General features: G+C 35.5%; 2 protein-coding genes across 5 annotated transcripts in view; one reads left to right on the top strand and one right to left on the bottom strand.

Moving 5' to 3' along the window:
- Positions 1–986: 986 nt before the first annotated feature.
- LOC308696944 (myelin-associated glycoprotein) lies at positions 987–8,376 on the top strand. 2 transcript variants are annotated; one of them, XM_081375941.1, is made up of 10 exons: positions 987–1,045; positions 1,225–1,281; positions 1,509–1,853; positions 1,955–2,115; positions 2,202–2,349; positions 3,265–3,534; positions 4,578–4,671; positions 5,746–5,764; positions 5,982–6,059; positions 6,731–8,376. In XM_081375941.1, exons 2-10 carry the CDS (start codon positions 1,236–1,238, stop codon positions 6,746–6,748), a joined length of 1,179 nt encoding a protein of 392 aa, XP_081232067.1. In that variant the 5' UTR covers positions 987–1,045; positions 1,225–1,235; the 3' UTR covers positions 6,749–8,376. The 2 variants fall into 2 exon arrangements, with proteins under 2 accessions (XP_081232067.1, XP_081232068.1); XM_081375942.1 differs by lacking the exon at positions 1,225–1,281 and having other exon boundaries at positions 1,002–1,045.
- Positions 8,377–14,750: 6,374 nt separating this feature from the next.
- Positions 14,751–17,258, bottom strand: part of necap1 (NECAP endocytosis associated 1) — a 29,857-nt gene continuing 27,349 nt past the window's right edge. For 2 of the 3 annotated variants that reach the window (XR_014030992.1, XM_081377165.1), the window contains one exon: positions 14,751–15,332. Coding sequence is in view for 1 of the 3 variants with exons in the window: in XM_081377165.1 (XP_081233291.1) it covers positions 15,197–15,332 (136 nt within the window). In the remaining 2 variants the exon portion in view is untranslated. Of the gene's footprint in view, positions 15,333–16,926; positions 17,178–17,258 lie in introns of those variants that run through there. The other variant, XR_014030993.1, reaches the window with a different exon arrangement.

Here is a 17,258-nt window from a genome sequence, read left to right as displayed (position 1 = left end):
ACAGATGAAAATTCAGAATCTGTGGTTTGACCTATCATAATAATGTGGGCGATAATAGATAGATGGTGGTTATAGGTTGAAATGAATTGATTAAATGTCATGTGAACTGTAAAGAAAATAATAGCTTAAATTACCAAAATGTCAAAGTAAGCCATGATGCCTTGAAAGGCAATATTATCAACTGTTGTTTTATTACAGTATAGCTTGAGGGTTAGTTTGCAAAATTGACATCTTCAGAGCTTAAGGTAAATGTCTAGGTGTGAAAACATTTCAACACAATAGAAAATCACATTTGTGGAAATAAAATAAAAAATAAAAAACAGCAACATGTTCAAGAAGGAAAGTGTATATATCCCACATGAATTATCAATGTTGATTTCATTCGCTAAATTTTAAAGTATTCTGAAGGTTTGTACAGAGGGGTTTGTCTCATGAGTTTATTCCTAAAATGTCTTTTCTGACTGTCAACAGTATTTATGGAGTGATTAAAAAGAGATATCCAGAACCCCTCTATAAAAAACTTTAATTTTAACAAAATAAAACTTTAACTGGCTTTATCTAATGTTAATATTTTTGTTTGTATGAAAATTAGCACATACTTACTTTTGCATATTTAAACATAAAATTTCTGAAAAATTATACAAAATGATTATATAAATGTACTATAATTAATACTGGGCAAGTATGGTAATTATGTATTTCCCTATTCGCCCTGCAGTGGTGAATGTTGTTGTCTTGTTGTTAGCCTGATTGATTTGTAAAGTGGACTATTTTTTTCTTATTGGAAGCTTTAAGATAATATACAGGTAAGATTATAAAATATACGTGCCATATTTCAAATCACACAACTGTATATTTTACATAAAATTCCTTTTAAACATATTTGACCCAAAAAAAGGAAGAACAAATGTTTTCCTGTTTCACAATTTTTTTGTAATAATACAATTTTTTTATACAAACCTAATGATGAAACTCTAGTGTTTCCAGTTCCAGTTTCCAGTAATTCATTAAGTTGCTGAGTGACTGTCTGACAGTTCTGCATCAGGTAAAAGTTTCTGATTATTTCTGATTTCAAAACAAAAGAATCAGTAGAAATAAAGTAAAAATCAGTAAGAATCAGTTTTAATCTAGTAATTTAAGTTGTTAAGTGTTCCTTTACAATCTTTGTATGTACCGATGTTGGTCTAAGACAAAAAAGGAACAAAGCTCGTTATGTTTTTCCAGATTTCAGCAGCATGAGTGGACCTAAAATCTTAGTTATCATAATCTGGATATTGAGAGGTGAGAGACTTGGTGTTGTTGATCTGTTGGGTTTGAAATATAAGCCAAGATAGTTTTAGATTAATGAGGAAATACTGAATGAGTGTTTATGTCGAAATGGTGCCATTTAAAAGGATGGGTGACAGTTTAACTCGCACTTCTATTGTGTTGTAAAGTTAAGCAGCTCAATGCTTTGGCATACTGTATTAAACTAATGTAGAACATGTCCTGTGTGTTTATGTATGAAGGTGCTGAAAGCAACACATGGGAAATTAAGATGCCTCAGAATATAGATGCGATAACTGGCTTCTGTGTTCAAATTCCATGTCAGTTTGAGATCCCTGACTCATTCAAAAAGTCCCTAAACAACTCTGTAGAGGCATTATGGAAAAAAACAACCACAGAAGGAGCAAGCGTGCTCAGTTCGGACTTTCTAAAAGGAAATGTGATTGGCAACATCTTAAACAAAAATTGCACTACAGTGTTTCACAACTTTCCTGCTGGATTCAGTGACATGTATTTCTTCAGACTTCAGGGTCCTGAACCTCTCATGTATACTTTTAAGCAAGGAGTGAACATCACAGTACATAAAGGTTGGAATCCTTATTTTATTAAAGGATAAATCCCTTTTTTTGGGGGAGGGAGTGGGTTGGGTGAACACAGTTAATGTCTTAACTCTCTTTTTAATTCCAAGACGTTCCACCGCCTATCCTGAGCCCACATGTTCAGGTGCTGGAAGTTCTAGAGGGCACCAATTTGACATTGACCTGTTCCACTGTGATCTCATGTCCCTCAATACAACCTCTGATGCAGTGGAACCCGCAACTAGGAGAACAGCTCACACCAGCCCTGCAGGTGAAATGTAATGTCAGGCAAATCATGATGATTGTAAATACAGATCTGCGTCCTGATGCTTTAAACTTTTTTTTTTCTTTCTTAAGGTGGATGAATTTGGACAGACAATGATGGTCTCCTCTCAGATGTTCAATGCTACGCCTCTAAATGACCACCTTAATGTCTCCTGCACTCTTTTGTACTCCCAGGGTGCCAAAAGACCAGTTGAGACCAGCGTTCTCCTCAGAGTGCTTTGTATGTGAAACAGAGAGAAAGGAAAGCCATCATAAAGCATAAAAGCAATTCATTTTATGTATTATATTGGCCCTATCCCAAATGGAACCCTAAATCCCAAAGTATCCACCTTATTTTTCACCTTATTTTGCGGCCATTTGTAATTTTAATGTGTCTTGCTTCCGGTGTCATTCGCTACCTGTTATTTTTTGCTGTACAAAAGAGCTCCTTATGCTGCTTGATATTGCAAACTGGTATTTCTAACCATATTATTTTAATGTTGGCTAGAGTCTCAATTAAACACGCTGGTTTGTAGCGCAAACAGTTTTACAGTTAACTGTACTTTGATATATTCTCTTCCTTATTACCCTATAGCGGCTCAGAAATTGAAAGTCTCGCGCATTCACAGAAAACACCTTACTTCCGTTTTGAAAAATAAGGTGGATAGGGTAGTAGCCTAGTCCGGTTGTTACGTGTAGCCCACGCGTGGGTCCACGTACATTGCGCATGATGCAATTTCATCACCAGAAAAGTATGCCCGTACTGTAAGAAAAAGCGTGTATCGAAGACACATGTCAGCTGCAAAGAGAGCGTCTTTCCACGCTCATGAACAAACGACTGTGCTTTGAAAGGCTCGCGCATAGACGTTAAGTCCACAAGACCGTAAGTGCACATGAAGTGACCGTAAGTGCACAGGTTCATTCAGTACATTGCTGTAAAATTTACTTATCCGGTTGGTGACCTAGAAATAGTACAGAATGTTAATTATTATTCAATTAACATTATAGTGTTTTTATTATTATTATTATTATTATTATGCAAGACATTCTGTTAATTTAAAATTATATTTTGAATCTCAGTTTTTTTATGTGGTCTCAGACTTGTCTAAGCAAGTATTGTGTACAATAAAGGACACGGGTCAATCTTCTCTTTCAGATGCTCCCAAAAACACCATAGCCCTTGTGAGTCCATCTGGTCCAGTGTCTGAAGGCAGTGTGGTGATCCTGAGCTGTCACAGTGATGCCAACCCTGCAGTCATACGCTATGAGTGGTACAAAGACAGTGGATCCGGGAAGCTAGTGTTGCAGAATTTAGGACAGACTCTAACAATAATAGCCAGAAGTGATGTTCAGGGTCTGTATGTCTGCAAGGTCTACAACTACCACGGGACCGACCAATCAAGGGCTGTCGCTGTGGGCATAAACAGTAAATATCTTGCTTTTAGCAGAACCTTTACTAAGTTAGTTAACTTTAACATTTCTTTTCAGAACCTTGGGTTTTTGCTAGTAAACTAGCTACTTTTTTCAAGGAATATCAGTGTAACATTATAAAAATGAGCGACCTGAGGTAATAAACAAGTATGCATGCTAAAACATCAATTCTCTTTCTTACGCGAAGCATCGGGAGGTCCGATTTATTTTAGTGATTTTATTCAGTTGGTTGGTTCATTTAATCAATCATTCACAATTTATTTGAATCCCTGAACAGATTGCACTGCATATGTCTTCTTTTTTGTAGCGATAGGCTATATACAAAATGTTGCTAAATAATATAGCTTATATTTAATTAGATTCTTTTTATTAGCAAGCAAGCGCTGTTGCAGGAATAATTGACTCAATATCAAACACAAGACATAACATGTCAAATCTTAACGAGCATTGGAGAATTCTAGTAAGTAAAACAGGACAAAATATGATTTCAATGTGTATTCAATTTAAGGGCAACGGAAATACTCGCTTAAATCAAAACTTGTTTACTTGTTTTGCTCGTTTACATGTCTAGGAGTTTGCTGTATGGTTTCTTTTCATCATCTTGGACATCTTTGTGTCATTGACCCATAATCACTTTAGTACAGTGATTTCATCTATGCTTCACTAATGATGAATGTGATTCATGACAAATTCTTTGGATGGCAGTGTTGATGTGGCTGCATTGGGAGGAATAACTGGACACACGGTTAGATCTGGGTGTAAACAAGCAATTAAATTAGAAACTACAACCAAACCACATCAAAATACATTTGTATGTTTATTAGTGGGCAATTCGTTGATGTGTAAACTTGCTAACCTTAAGAATGTTCATTCTCAGACCATGTGTAACTGCAATGTGGAAGTTTGTGTGAACTTCAGTTATGTAGCTCCTTGGGTGTTCTTGTGGTATGCAAGGAAATAAGCTGTTTTATATGTCATAATTTAGTGACCTAAAACCAGATAAACCTTTTTTTCTCTCTCTCTTTCTGTCTGATTCAGGTAGCCAGTGCTCCATTGCACTGTACATTATATGTGGACTTCTGACGCTTTTCTTAATTCTCATTACTGCAGTGGATTTGGTCAAATACAAAAGGTGGGTTTTGAAAAAAGATTGCAAACAGCAAGAACTTTGACATGATGTTCAGCCTGTTTTTAAATATGATTTAGTGTAAGAAGATCAGCTTCACTGATATATGTAATGTCCCAGTGGTACGGACGTAGGCCAGTAAGAGCTGTGTGTGTAAACCTCACTCCCCTGGCCTCAAGAGACACGCTAGCTCTGCTGTCTTTAGCGTCCTTGTTACGCTGGAGACCCCAATTCGAATCCCGCTCTGAGCGGGTTGAATAGGACCGGTTACACAGGCAGACCTTTATTTCCTGTAAACATAAGAGGTCACATTCTGACATGAATGGGGATGAGGTGAGAAACAATAGGTTAGAGTTTGACTGGTTTAAAAAGGTCTATAATATATCTCGGGAAAAATATATCCAGTAGCATGGCAGTAGCTCTGCTAATGCATTACCCCCCTGCCAGAAATAATTTTGATTTATGTTACTTAAAAATGATTAAAAATAAATGGCCACAATTAGAGAAAGATGCATTTTGTGTAATATGTTGTAGTTACAGCATCCACCACCAGGGGCTAATGAGCCTATGCTAACCATTCATCTTGACCCCTTTGGCATGTCTCCAGGTTTATTGACTTAGTTGCAAACATTTTTCATTGAACTCTTATTATACATATATTTTATGTAAAATTCATATTCTAAAACCATGTAAATGATAGTCGCACCTAAATGAATCACAAAAATATTGCAATAATGTTGTCACTTGTTTTTTATTTTAATCATTGGAATTTTAATTGTTACTTAAGTTCTATGCAAAGTACTGGAAATGCTTTTAAGGTCTACATTAGTGAATGCATTAGCTAATATGAACTAACAATGAGCAACTTTACTTTTTTTGTAAAAATCTAGTTATTTGTTGATTTCTCATACAGTGCATTAACAAATGTGAACTTTGGATTTTTAAAATGTATTAGTAAACGTTGAAATTAGCATTGACTACATGCTCTATCTGTATTGTTCATTGTTAGTTAGTAACTAAAAACTAAAAAGAAACCTTATTGTAAACTGTTACCAAATTATTTTATTTCTTCTCTTTCAGCCTGTTAAAAAGACTTCAGGTAAGTTTGACACATCATAAATCATCCCAAGGTATAGAGCAGATAAACAGAGTAGTATTATATCATAGCACAATCTTTGCTTTCGGGTAAATTTGCAGAGCACAAACTGGGTGTGGAAGATTTATTATCAAAATAATGATATGGAAGAAATTCATGGGTTTAAGATATTTGTCATTTTCAAAGACCTTGCAATTGCATTTGTCTCTCGTGCTATTAGGAGTTTGAAGGCATGAGAGGATCCATGATGTATTCCACCCTCCACAGGACCAGTGACTCTGTTTACAATGTAATACAGGTCAGTGTTTTAGTATTAAAGGTTAATTTTTTAAACCAGTTTAAAGTTTAAATTTTTTAAAAGGTTATTTAAACCAGACCAAAACAACAACAACAACAACAACATTCTTATATGTGAATGCGATTTGCTTGGCATGCAAGTAGGCCTAAACTTTGAAAGATGCATTGAAGACCTGCTGCAACAGTTGCATTTGTTATTTCTCTGGAAAACAGCATTTGTATTCCATGTAAGTTGTGTTTAGATGCACTATGGGGATTTTCCCCATGACCTAATTCAATCAACCGTCAAATCAAAAAGATTAATGGTTATCAATTTCCTGAGACAGGAAATAGAAAGTTATATTTCTCAGAAAACAGTTGTGCAAGCATAATAATCACTGATAGACTGATCACAAGATCTGCTGACATGTGCAAAAGCTTTGGGGTGTGAAGATAGAGGGGCAAAATTTGTCATGATTGCATATGAATTTCTATATCATCAGTTTCATTACAAACCATAACGAAGACACTAAAATATCATCATTTGCCCCACCCAATTTGTATGAAAGACTAAAATGTTTGTGTAATGATCATCAGTTTTCTCATCTGTATAAATTGTTAAAAAGTTAATATGTAGTGTATAACACACTGTATGTACTATGCATATACATAATATATTTCTCTTTACTGCAGACGAGGGACAGAACTTAAGATGACTACGAAAACAGAAACTTGAGTAAACATCAGCCCAAGTCGAAGAGAAGTTAACTAGATACAAAATGCTGCGGTGCCCACGTTGGAGACACAGATTCTAATCTGGTCTGAGTCCTGTCTCATGTGGTTTTCTGCACTATTTGTGTTTCGCATCTCTACTTTTGCTAACAATAAAATGGCAAAAGTCCATAGCCTACTTTTATTCAACAAGGATGCATTAAATTAATTAAAAGTGACAGCAAATACATTTATAATGTAGATTTATCAAATAAATACTATTTTAAACTTTCAAAGACTCCTGAAAATCAAAGACTCCTGAAAAAAATGATCCGTTTCCACAAAAATAAGTTTTCAACATTGACAATAATAAGAAATGTTTCTTGAGCACCACATCAGCATATTAGAATGATTTCTGAATGATCATGTGACACTGAATACTGGAGTATTGTAATGCAGACTTGGAGGTGGTTAAATCGAGATGGTTAATCGTACCGATTTTTAACAGCCTCTTAACTTACTCTTAATGATAGTGTGTAAGGCTATACATCTACATGTTAAAAACATCATGAAATATAGAAATAGAAGAAAAAAAAAACATAATTTCTAGGCAGGTCGGGAGGGTTGTAACTCTGTCCAAAACAAAGACTGAACAAAATGGGGCCATAGTTGTGAGATGGCATAATGGTTGTTTTGAAAAACAAGGAAGGTCCGAAATACTTTATAGCAAACAAAATCTGCTAAGGGATAAATTATGTTACAAATCATGTAAATACAGTTTTACAGTGAATACAGATGATCATATATTCTGACACATAAACAGCATAGAAATTAGACCAACATTTACTTGCATCAAGCAACTCTGTTGGTATTTGTATATGTATAGTATTAATATAATTGTTACATTTATTTTATTGCCACACTGTAATATGCGAATTATATTATCAGAAAACTGAACATTTAGCGTTGTCACCAGGGCCGGTTCTAGACATTTGGAGGCCCTAGGCAAAATTCATGTTGGAGGCCCCCCACCCCCAATAAAAAACACTTGAAACAAATATGATTCCTAACTTTTTTATTTATACAACATTTCATTTTAAATTTAGTATATTTTTACTTACACAGTACATAAGTTTGGACAAATTACTATTTTTAATGTTTTTGAAAGAAGTCTCTTATGCTCATCAAGCCTGGATTTTATTTGATCAAAAATACAGAAAAATAATATAGTGAAATATTATTACAATTTAAAATAATGGTTTTCTATTTTACTATACTTTAAAATATATTTCTGTGATGCAAAGCTGAATTTAGTGTCACGTGATCCTTCAGAAAACTTTATAATATTCTGATTTATTATCAAATGTTAGAAATGGTGCTTAATATTTATTTTATAACATGTGATACTTTTTTTCAGGATTTTTTGATTATTAAAAAGTTGTTTTAAAAAAGTCTTCACTATCACTTTTATATATTTAACACATCCTCGCTGAATATTCCTGTTTTTTTTTTCTGTATTTTTGATCAAATAAATGCAGGCTTGTAGAGCATAATAAGAAACTTTCAAAAACAATAAAAATAGTAATGGGTCCAGACTTTTTACTGGTAGCCTACTACATCAAACTTTATCTAAGGTAATCTCTTTTTTGTTTAATGAAGATGTTATTGTTCTTGTTGTTATTTTGCTGGTGTATTCAGTTTATTCACAGTTCCAGAATACCACTTCAGTAGATGAACATAAACGTGCTTTTATAATTGTTTTCATAGCTGCGTTATGGGCAGATATTGCATTGCTACCTTAAATATGCTATACACAAATCAAGTGGAAGAGAAAGATACGATCGCTACTGAGCAGGGAAAAAAATCTAAACTAATATTCGTATAGGCTATGATGTCAGGGTATTATCTAATCATCAGCAGAATATAGAAGATAGACCCATAGATATGAGATCCTTTATTTGAAACATTTAAAAATGTTGCAGTGTGTTGGTTTTTTAACTTTGAATACAAACGTCTTATCTTTTACTTTTGTAGCTTTTTTACTAGTCAGCTCCCAACGCGATGTTATTCATTGTACGCGCAAATTAAAAGCGTCGCGTCTGGGCACGTTAATGACGCTCGCACTCTTTTAAACTCGTAGACTAACAAAGCGGTGAATGATTTTTCCAGAAATGACGCTGATCTACAGTAGCCCACACGTTTATATTTAAAATACATTGCAATCACTCCAAAATCGATGACCTGCATTACGAGCTGTGCTTCTTTGCGTGCCTATGTAGACTTTTGTACAGTCATGGGCTGGCGTTAATGTGACGTAATGTAACAGTCTATGGTTAAGATAAACATCGTCACTATTTTTAGTTAATTAATAAATTTTGAAATAAATTGTAGATAGGACATTTGTACATTTATTTATTTATTTATTTATTTATTTATTTATTTATTTATTTATTTTTGTCCCTCTGTCTGGGCCCCATCCCGCCAATCGGGCCCTAGGCACGTGCCTAGTTTGCCTTTGCGTTAATCCGGCTCTGGTTGTCAGGCTTTTATTTGTGCTTAATGGATAAAACAACTGCGCTGTGCACTCAGCTGCTCATAAACATGGCTGCTATAAATTGACCTGCCACAAGATGGCGCTGTTTTCGACACTCTTGATGCTTCGAATCTTTTCCCGAAACATTCAGGGGAAAGCCTCAGTGCTTCATGAGGCTTCATTTGCCCATCCCTGTTATGTGCATTATGTATTGGGTGTGTTATCGTCTCTGACAAACAGAATGTTGAAGCTGCTCAGGCCGCCATGTTCTCCGTCTTCTCGGAAAGCGTTGACGTTGTCAAAACATCCGGTAGTGTGGGTTGCGTGTCCTCCCTGGGGGCGATATTTTTTTTTCCCAGGACGGTAGGGGAAGACTCATGAATATTAATTAGGGAAGTCATCCCTGATTGGCCTGATGACCTACCTCTAACCCCACCCCTAAACCTACCCGCCACTGGAGGTCTGATGATCTACCCCTAACCCCACCCTAAACCTACCCGTCACTGGGGTTAAGACCAATCAGGGATGACTTTCCCAATTAATATTCATGAGTCTTCCCCTACCGTCCTGGGAAAAAAAATATCGCTCCCTGGGGCCTGTTTCAGAAAGGAGGTTAAGTGAAAACTCTGAGTATGTTAACCCTGAAATGAGGGAAACTCTGAGTTTTCTGTTTCAGAATGGGAGGTATGTTAAACCTGAGAAAGCAGAGTAAGTCAAGCCCGTTTCTGAAAGAGAGGTAAATTATACTCAGAGTCAGTTACCATGGTAACTTACTCTGTGAACCTAACCTGGTCGGGAGCAGGTTTTCTTCGGTAAACCCAGAGTTTCTTTCGGTCTCCTCCCATTTTTAAAAGAGGAAGCGGTGTTTAAACACCTTATTCATTCTTTCAGTACATTTTTATTAATAAAATTAATTGCTATTTTTACTGTTGTTTAAAAAAATAAAAATAATAATAAGACGAAGTCTATATAACTCCTTAACTGCTGAAAATACAGTAGTAGATTAGAGTTACATAATGTAGTTATAAACAAATTCTACAGAATTAAACTGTGGCATTTACTGAAAATCACTGAACTGTTCATCTGTGCACCAGAAGTTGATGGACCGTCCTCCTGCTGTTCTTCCACACTCTGAGGGCGGGGGGTGAGATAAGAATACCCGTTTATACTTAGATTTAAACTTAGATTCTATAGGCTACTCCACATAAAAATGTGAAATAATCTGAATGTGTAGACACATAATATTAACATTACCTCTGTAGGCCTCTCCTCATCAGAATCTGTTGGGACCAACAAAAAACTCAACCCAAAGTAAAATAAATGGAAATATCAAAAATAGCCTATGTAAAAAATAACACATATGTAAACCTCTTACATTTTATGAAGGCCCTTGGATCTTTGGGACTGGCTCTGAAGTCCGTCCAGGAATTCCCTCAGCTGAAAATGCTGCTAGACACTGGATGCTTTAGTTATTTAATATGTCAAATGTTCGTAAAGTCAGGTAGCCTACACCCATGATATGCTCAAGCCTTACTTGACCGAATTATGTTTTTATATTTAATTTTCAGCAGTTGCCATGTTCTTTTAATGCCTGCAGGATTGCACCTATATGAACATTAAAATTAGGTTGAATAACATACTGTTCTTCCAGTTTCACCGCTCTGATATTATAACAGTGGGGTACGTTACTTGTATTACTAACTACAAATGACATCTTCAACAATGCAATTAGATTAATGTAATAATGACTATCTTTATAAAGTATTGGTCTAATTATTGCTAATTACTAAATCCCATATCAACCTCAACCACTTGAACAATACAAGGAGAGACAAGAAACTGCACTTTTAATGCTTTCAAATAAACAATATACAATTGCATGAATTATTTTTGAATTGACCAAAGTGTGTAGAGGGAGAAGGTTAAAATAAAAATATTCCTTTTAAAAATGTATGTTAAATATACAGAATTATTCTATAGTATAATACAATTACATCAGATTTTACTTTAAATTACAGAAGAATTAAAAGTAATCCCTTCAATTCAATTACAGTAGCCTATTTAGATTACTTGGTAATTAATTACACCCATCACTGTATAACAGTAATTAAAATGTAAACTTACGCATTGACTCGAGCAACTATTTTCTCCCTAGCTAACTCTGTCCTTCGCTGCTGGAGCTGATATTTAAAAAATAATAATAATAATGTTCGTACTCTCGATATTCTCTGCTGGTGAGAAATATGAAGACCTCTTTGTGTCTGGCGCTGTTGCCATGGTGACTCATAATATCTGTGCTCCATTGATAATGGCTTTTTATAGTTGTGGTGCACGCGCTTAACTCAGAGTCAGTCAACTCAGAGTTGATTGAACTAACTCAATTCAGCTGTTCTGAAACCGAAAACTCAGAGTTTCCCATCTCAGGGTAAGTCAACTCAGAGTTTAAGTTTTAACTCAGAGTTGGTTGAACCTCCTTATTGAAACAGGCCCCAGGACCTCTGCTTCTCGTAAATACTAGCGTGTATTGTGTACATTATTTTTTGACAGACATCGATGTCATGGCATTCAAATGATTTGAAAACATGCAGGTGGATCATAAGGTAATATATTTGTATTTCTTAGCCGCCAATATTCGGTCAAGTGATTGATGCCCATGAGTGTATGTCGATGTTTTTAGTTCTAATATTCCAAATGATAGGCAGTTTTTGACGGACGTGATATCACGTGCATGAGGGGAGAACTATGTTTGATTTTGGGGTAATTATTATATAAGTGCTGGAGACGTTCAAAATGCTTATATTTTTATGTAGTTCATACTTATTTTATGGAATTAAGTTTATTTCATGGCTTAAGTTAGTTCACCCAAAAATGAAAATTTTGTCATTAATTGCTCACTCTGATGTCGTTCCAAACCCATAAGACTTGCTTATCTTCAGAACACAAATGAAGATCTATCCCTCCTTTGACACTTCAAAAAGTTCTGATGTAGGCTGTGTTGATGTAATAAACGAATAAACGATAAATAAAAGACTAAATTAAATCTGTTCATCATATAAAGCGATCATGTCTTTTCAGAAAATTTGGACTTAACCGCTCAATGATCTTTTATGAACCTGTGTGACAACTTCGTTGCGTAGCTGGCAATGGAGGGACAGAAAGCTCTCAGATTTCATCAAAAAGATCTTCTTATGGGTTTGGAACGACATGAGGGTATACGCTGATTTCACGCAGCCGCCATTTTGAAATCGAAAGTGAGGCTCCGGTGGGAAAAACCCCGGAAGTAAAGATAAACAACAATGCCTTTGGACTACCAACCTGAAGCTGCTGCCGCGATTTACACTTTTGGATGTTAATATCCAATATAGGATATGTATATAGTTCATTCCTGCTTCTTTTTTTACTTTCTGAATTATATAAAAAAATATTTTATTTATAAATGAATTTCTCTGTATATAGTTTAAAGTATGAAAGAAATGTATGTACAGTTTTAGAATTGACAAAACATCATTAAACACAACCATACGCCATCGCATTCACGACTCTCCTGTGATTAAAGGCGACACTTCCGGGTTTCTTCCCACCGGAGCCTCGCTTTCGATTTCAAAATAACGGCTGCGTGAAATCAGCGTATAGACCATTTCAAGGACGTAAACAATAACATTCCGTTGGAAAGCTACTGCGCATGTCTGGCCCTGAAGCATTTCCGGTGGCGGCGTTTTTAAATCTCAGGTCTGTTAGAACAAGCGCGTGACTTTTACGTCTAGCGAAAAGGCAACAGTTAAATTATTACCAGAAACTGAAAAAGAAATACAAATAATCCAGTATTTTACTTACCAGAATCGAAATGTGTGCTGTATATTAGTTGCGTATTCAGCCTTCTTGCTTCACTGATGCAATCCAGGCGCGTTTTTCAGGAATTTAAACATTTTAATTTCCAAAAAAAATTCGTTTCGGGTCAGAAGGAGGACCCAACTAACGAACAACAAGGACCTAATTTTAATTTAGATATTCTAAATAGCAGGATTAAATAAATTATCGCAATCCCACTGTACATCAAGCGCATCCCGCCATTGTTTTGAATGCGCTCGACAACTAACCGGAAACGTCCTAGGGCCAAATACGTCACTTCCTTAAACAGACGAAAGGCCGTTTAAATCATAGATATCATATAAAGGCTAGATGTCTCGTCCGCGCTGCTGGCCAATGGAGGTCGACGTCCGCACACGGCGGCCATCTTACCACAGGGTGCTCGCTCACTCGTAACATGGTGCATGTACTTTTAAATAACCATAACTTGCTCAATTTTCTACCGATTTTCAAACGGTTTGGTTTGTTATAAACGTCAGAGATGTAGCTATGAAACTGCATACATATGAAAAATTATACAAATGGACTTCCATATGAAAGAATTATAGCCACGGTAATGACGTTTGTAAGAAACCAAACCGTTTGTAAATCCGTCCAGATTTCAGCGAGATAAGAGGATTTGTGTGCATGCTGATCACTCACCTTAATTCACAGAGCCCTGTGGTAAGATGGCCGCAGGTGATGCCGGAAGTGACTCCGCCTTAAGACATCTAGCCTTTATATGATATCTATGGTTTAAATGGTCTATAGAAGCCCGTTTCTGCCACCGTTGAATAAAATTAAAAAAAAGTTTATTTAAATCATAATAATGAGAAACTTTCTCATAATAATTAACATCTCATAACAATGATAAACTTTATCGTAATAATGAGAAACTTTCTCGAAATAATGACTTAACATCTCATGATAATGAAAAACTTTCTCGTAATGACTTATTTTCTCGCACTTCTACGCATGCGCTACTCCCTTCTGCTCCGCTGCTTTGCGCATGCGTAGAAGTGCGAAGTCATTATTACGAGAAAGTTTCTCATTATTATGAGATGTTAAGTCATTATTATGAGAGAGTTTCTCATTATTACGAGAAACTTTCTCAATGTAATGAGATACTAAGCCATAATTATGAGAAACTTTCTCATAATTATGACTTACAGAATTATATTTTCTAATCAACCATGGCGGAAACGGGCTTCCATATTATGGAGAGTAATTAATGACAGAATTTTCAATTTTGGCTGAGCTATCCCTTTAACCATATTGCATGTTACTCAGAGACAGACATGTTTAGCTGGTCAAAAATGTTACATTCAGCTGTCACACATTTGTTGGTTTTTGAAAAAAAAAAAAAAGTTCATTTTTTTACTAGGAAAGGAGTGGTTTTGATTAGGGGTGGGAATCTTTTACCATCTCACGATTCGATTCGATTCCGATTCTTGAGGCCACGATTCGATTCAAAATCGATTTTCGATTCAAAAAGATTTTCGATTCAAAACAATTCGATTTTATTCATAATGACTTCTAATCAGGTTTCTGATCATGATCTACTCTCATCTGCTTTGCTATACAGAATGACAAACATAATGACAGACATTAAAGTGTCTTTTTCACATTTATTAAGTTCAATTCTCAGGGAAGTGCCTTTTATCAAAAATCACTTTTTAAAACTATTGTTCCATCACAACCCCTTGGAAGTTTTTGACTTTTTGAAATCAAAGTTTGAGAGACAATACAAAAAACCACAAGTTGCAGGCATCAAAAGTGTGTTAAAAAAATCCGTGGGTTAATACAGAAGCATCCTTCTTCATTTTTCACCACTATATTAAGTCCATCATGTTGGTATATCATGAATGTGTATGCTTGTTTCGTGGGTTGAAGATTCGTGGGGTCTTAACTTTAGGTGAACTCGTAAATAGATGAGAAAATGTTTCCTCTTCCTCTCACTCTCTCTCACTTTCTCTGTCCGTCTGTCTGTCTCTCTCCTGCATTCTTTGCATTCCATTAGTCACTGACGAGCAGATTAGAGATGAAAAACGGTGTGACGAAAACGGAATTCACACTCCCCTCCCGTCAGCTATTTGTGTGCGTCTGAGGATGTCGGTGTGTCTGTGCATCACAGGAAAGTCCTCATTTTGAGACTGTGACTGGGGAATTGCACATAAGTAAGATGTTGACTTTGTATATTTCCATCTGCAAGAAGAAAGATTCATGATTTGAAATAGCTGATTAATATGGCAAACTTTTGACACAAGGCATGGGAGGATGAAGAACAAATAAAACATCAACATGTTAAGAAATCTAAAATAAGGCAATAACGTATTGTTTCATATCAGATTTTTTTATTATTATTTATTTGTTCTTGGCTTAAATAACGTCAAAGTCCATCAGCCAATCAGAATCATCAAGCATTTATTCTGTGCTCTATCTATATGCTATGGTAACATATACACCTGGAAACTATTAACTAGAGAGGGATGGAAATACTTTACATACAGCGTCACTTTTAGTGTCTAGAGACAATACATTTGAATGGGTTAAAGGGATAGTTCACTCAAAAATGGAAATGTTGTCATCACTTACCCTCAAGAGTTTTTTTCTTCTGTTGAACACAAAAGATATCTTAAAGAATGTTGGTGTGACAATGTCATAAGTTACTCCTAATTTCTGTGTATGACCAGTGTTTGGTTTATATTATTTGTATAAATGCTTGTTTGTTTTGGTCACTTTTTCTAGTCTAAGGATTAGATGGACAAAAAGACACCAAGAGTTTTCTTTCTTTATTTAGAATTTATATCTTCATTTTCACAACGTAGCTTTTTGTCTCACGGTTGCAGCATGGTTCCGGGGGTGGGGGTTTAAGAGGAAGTGCGGTCTTCCTGTTCCTCATTTTATGCCATCCCAAGGAATTCCGGATAGTGTAGGCATAGTCTATTTACCAGTGTGAATAGGGGGGGGTCATTTTTTCATTGTGTTTATTTTGATATGTTGTATTGTGTTGTTTATTATTTGTATTTTTTTTTATTGATATTAATATATTTTGAATTTTATTTTCATTTAAGTTTATCTATTTTTGAATGTGTGTGTCTATATAATTTATTTTTCTACTCCCCTATTTGTATAGAATGGTTGAACCGTTGAGTATGAAAGGATTCATCTTGTCAGTTCTGGAGAGGGTCACCTTTAGTGTCTTTCTTTTTTATGTTCTTTTTGATTTTTTTTTTTTCATAGTCAATAAAACTTTAAATTGACTGCAAGCAGTGTCTCCTGCCTTTGCTCTGGCCATGTCCCCACAGTTGGTAACCAAACAGTTAATGGTAGCCATTGGCATCCATAGTAGGAAAAAAAAAATACTATTGAAGTCAATGGCTACTGTCAACTGTCTATATATATATATATATATATATATATGTATCTTTTGTGTTCAAAAGAAGAAGAAAAAAAAAACTCATTCAGGTTTGGAACAACATGAGGGTGAGTAAGTGATGACAGAATTTTCTTTTTTGGGTGGACTATCCCTTTAAGGGTCAATAACAATGGTGTTCACTCTACAGGAAAAGTCTCGTGATGATGTCACAAATGACTGGCGCTTGGTTTAGACTCACTGATGATGACAGATGCTCGGATCATCCCCGAAAAAATGTGCGTGTGAGAGCAAGTCTGAGTGTGTGAGGCCATAGGAAGACATTAAGTCATAGTAAACTGTTATGACTAAAACTATCCTGTCCGGGCATGTTTGGCCGATATCACATTTAAAAATAAAATAAAATTAGTATCTGGACATTCTGGTCATTCACTGTTTTCGCAATTTTATTTGCTCGACTGGAAAGAATGTGGTTTTGCCAAACATAACAGTGGTAGGCCACAAAAGAGATTTAGGTCAGCAAGAGAGTTATGTGAGTTATCCATGCACCGCCTTTTGATTTGTTTTGGGATTCCCCTTTCTTCACTGATGTAGGACTTTTTGGACTGTTATCTGAGCCTTTTCTCCCACGCCAGGGCCTGTGAATTCTATGCTTTTTACCTCTGTGTTGTTTCCTTGTTCAAAAGAATAGAATGAGAAACACAAAATGGCTGTAACCCAATATCCTGTTTTAGTGATTTTTATACTGGCACAGG

The sequence above is a fragment of the Scardinius erythrophthalmus genome (assembly GCF_964197995.2).
Source record: "Scardinius erythrophthalmus genome assembly, chromosome: 10".
NCBI classification, from domain to species: domain Eukaryota; kingdom Metazoa; phylum Chordata; class Actinopteri; order Cypriniformes; family Leuciscidae; genus Scardinius; species Scardinius erythrophthalmus.
Note: the sequence above shows the minus strand (reverse complement) of the source record. Positions and strands in the feature narration are given on the sequence as shown.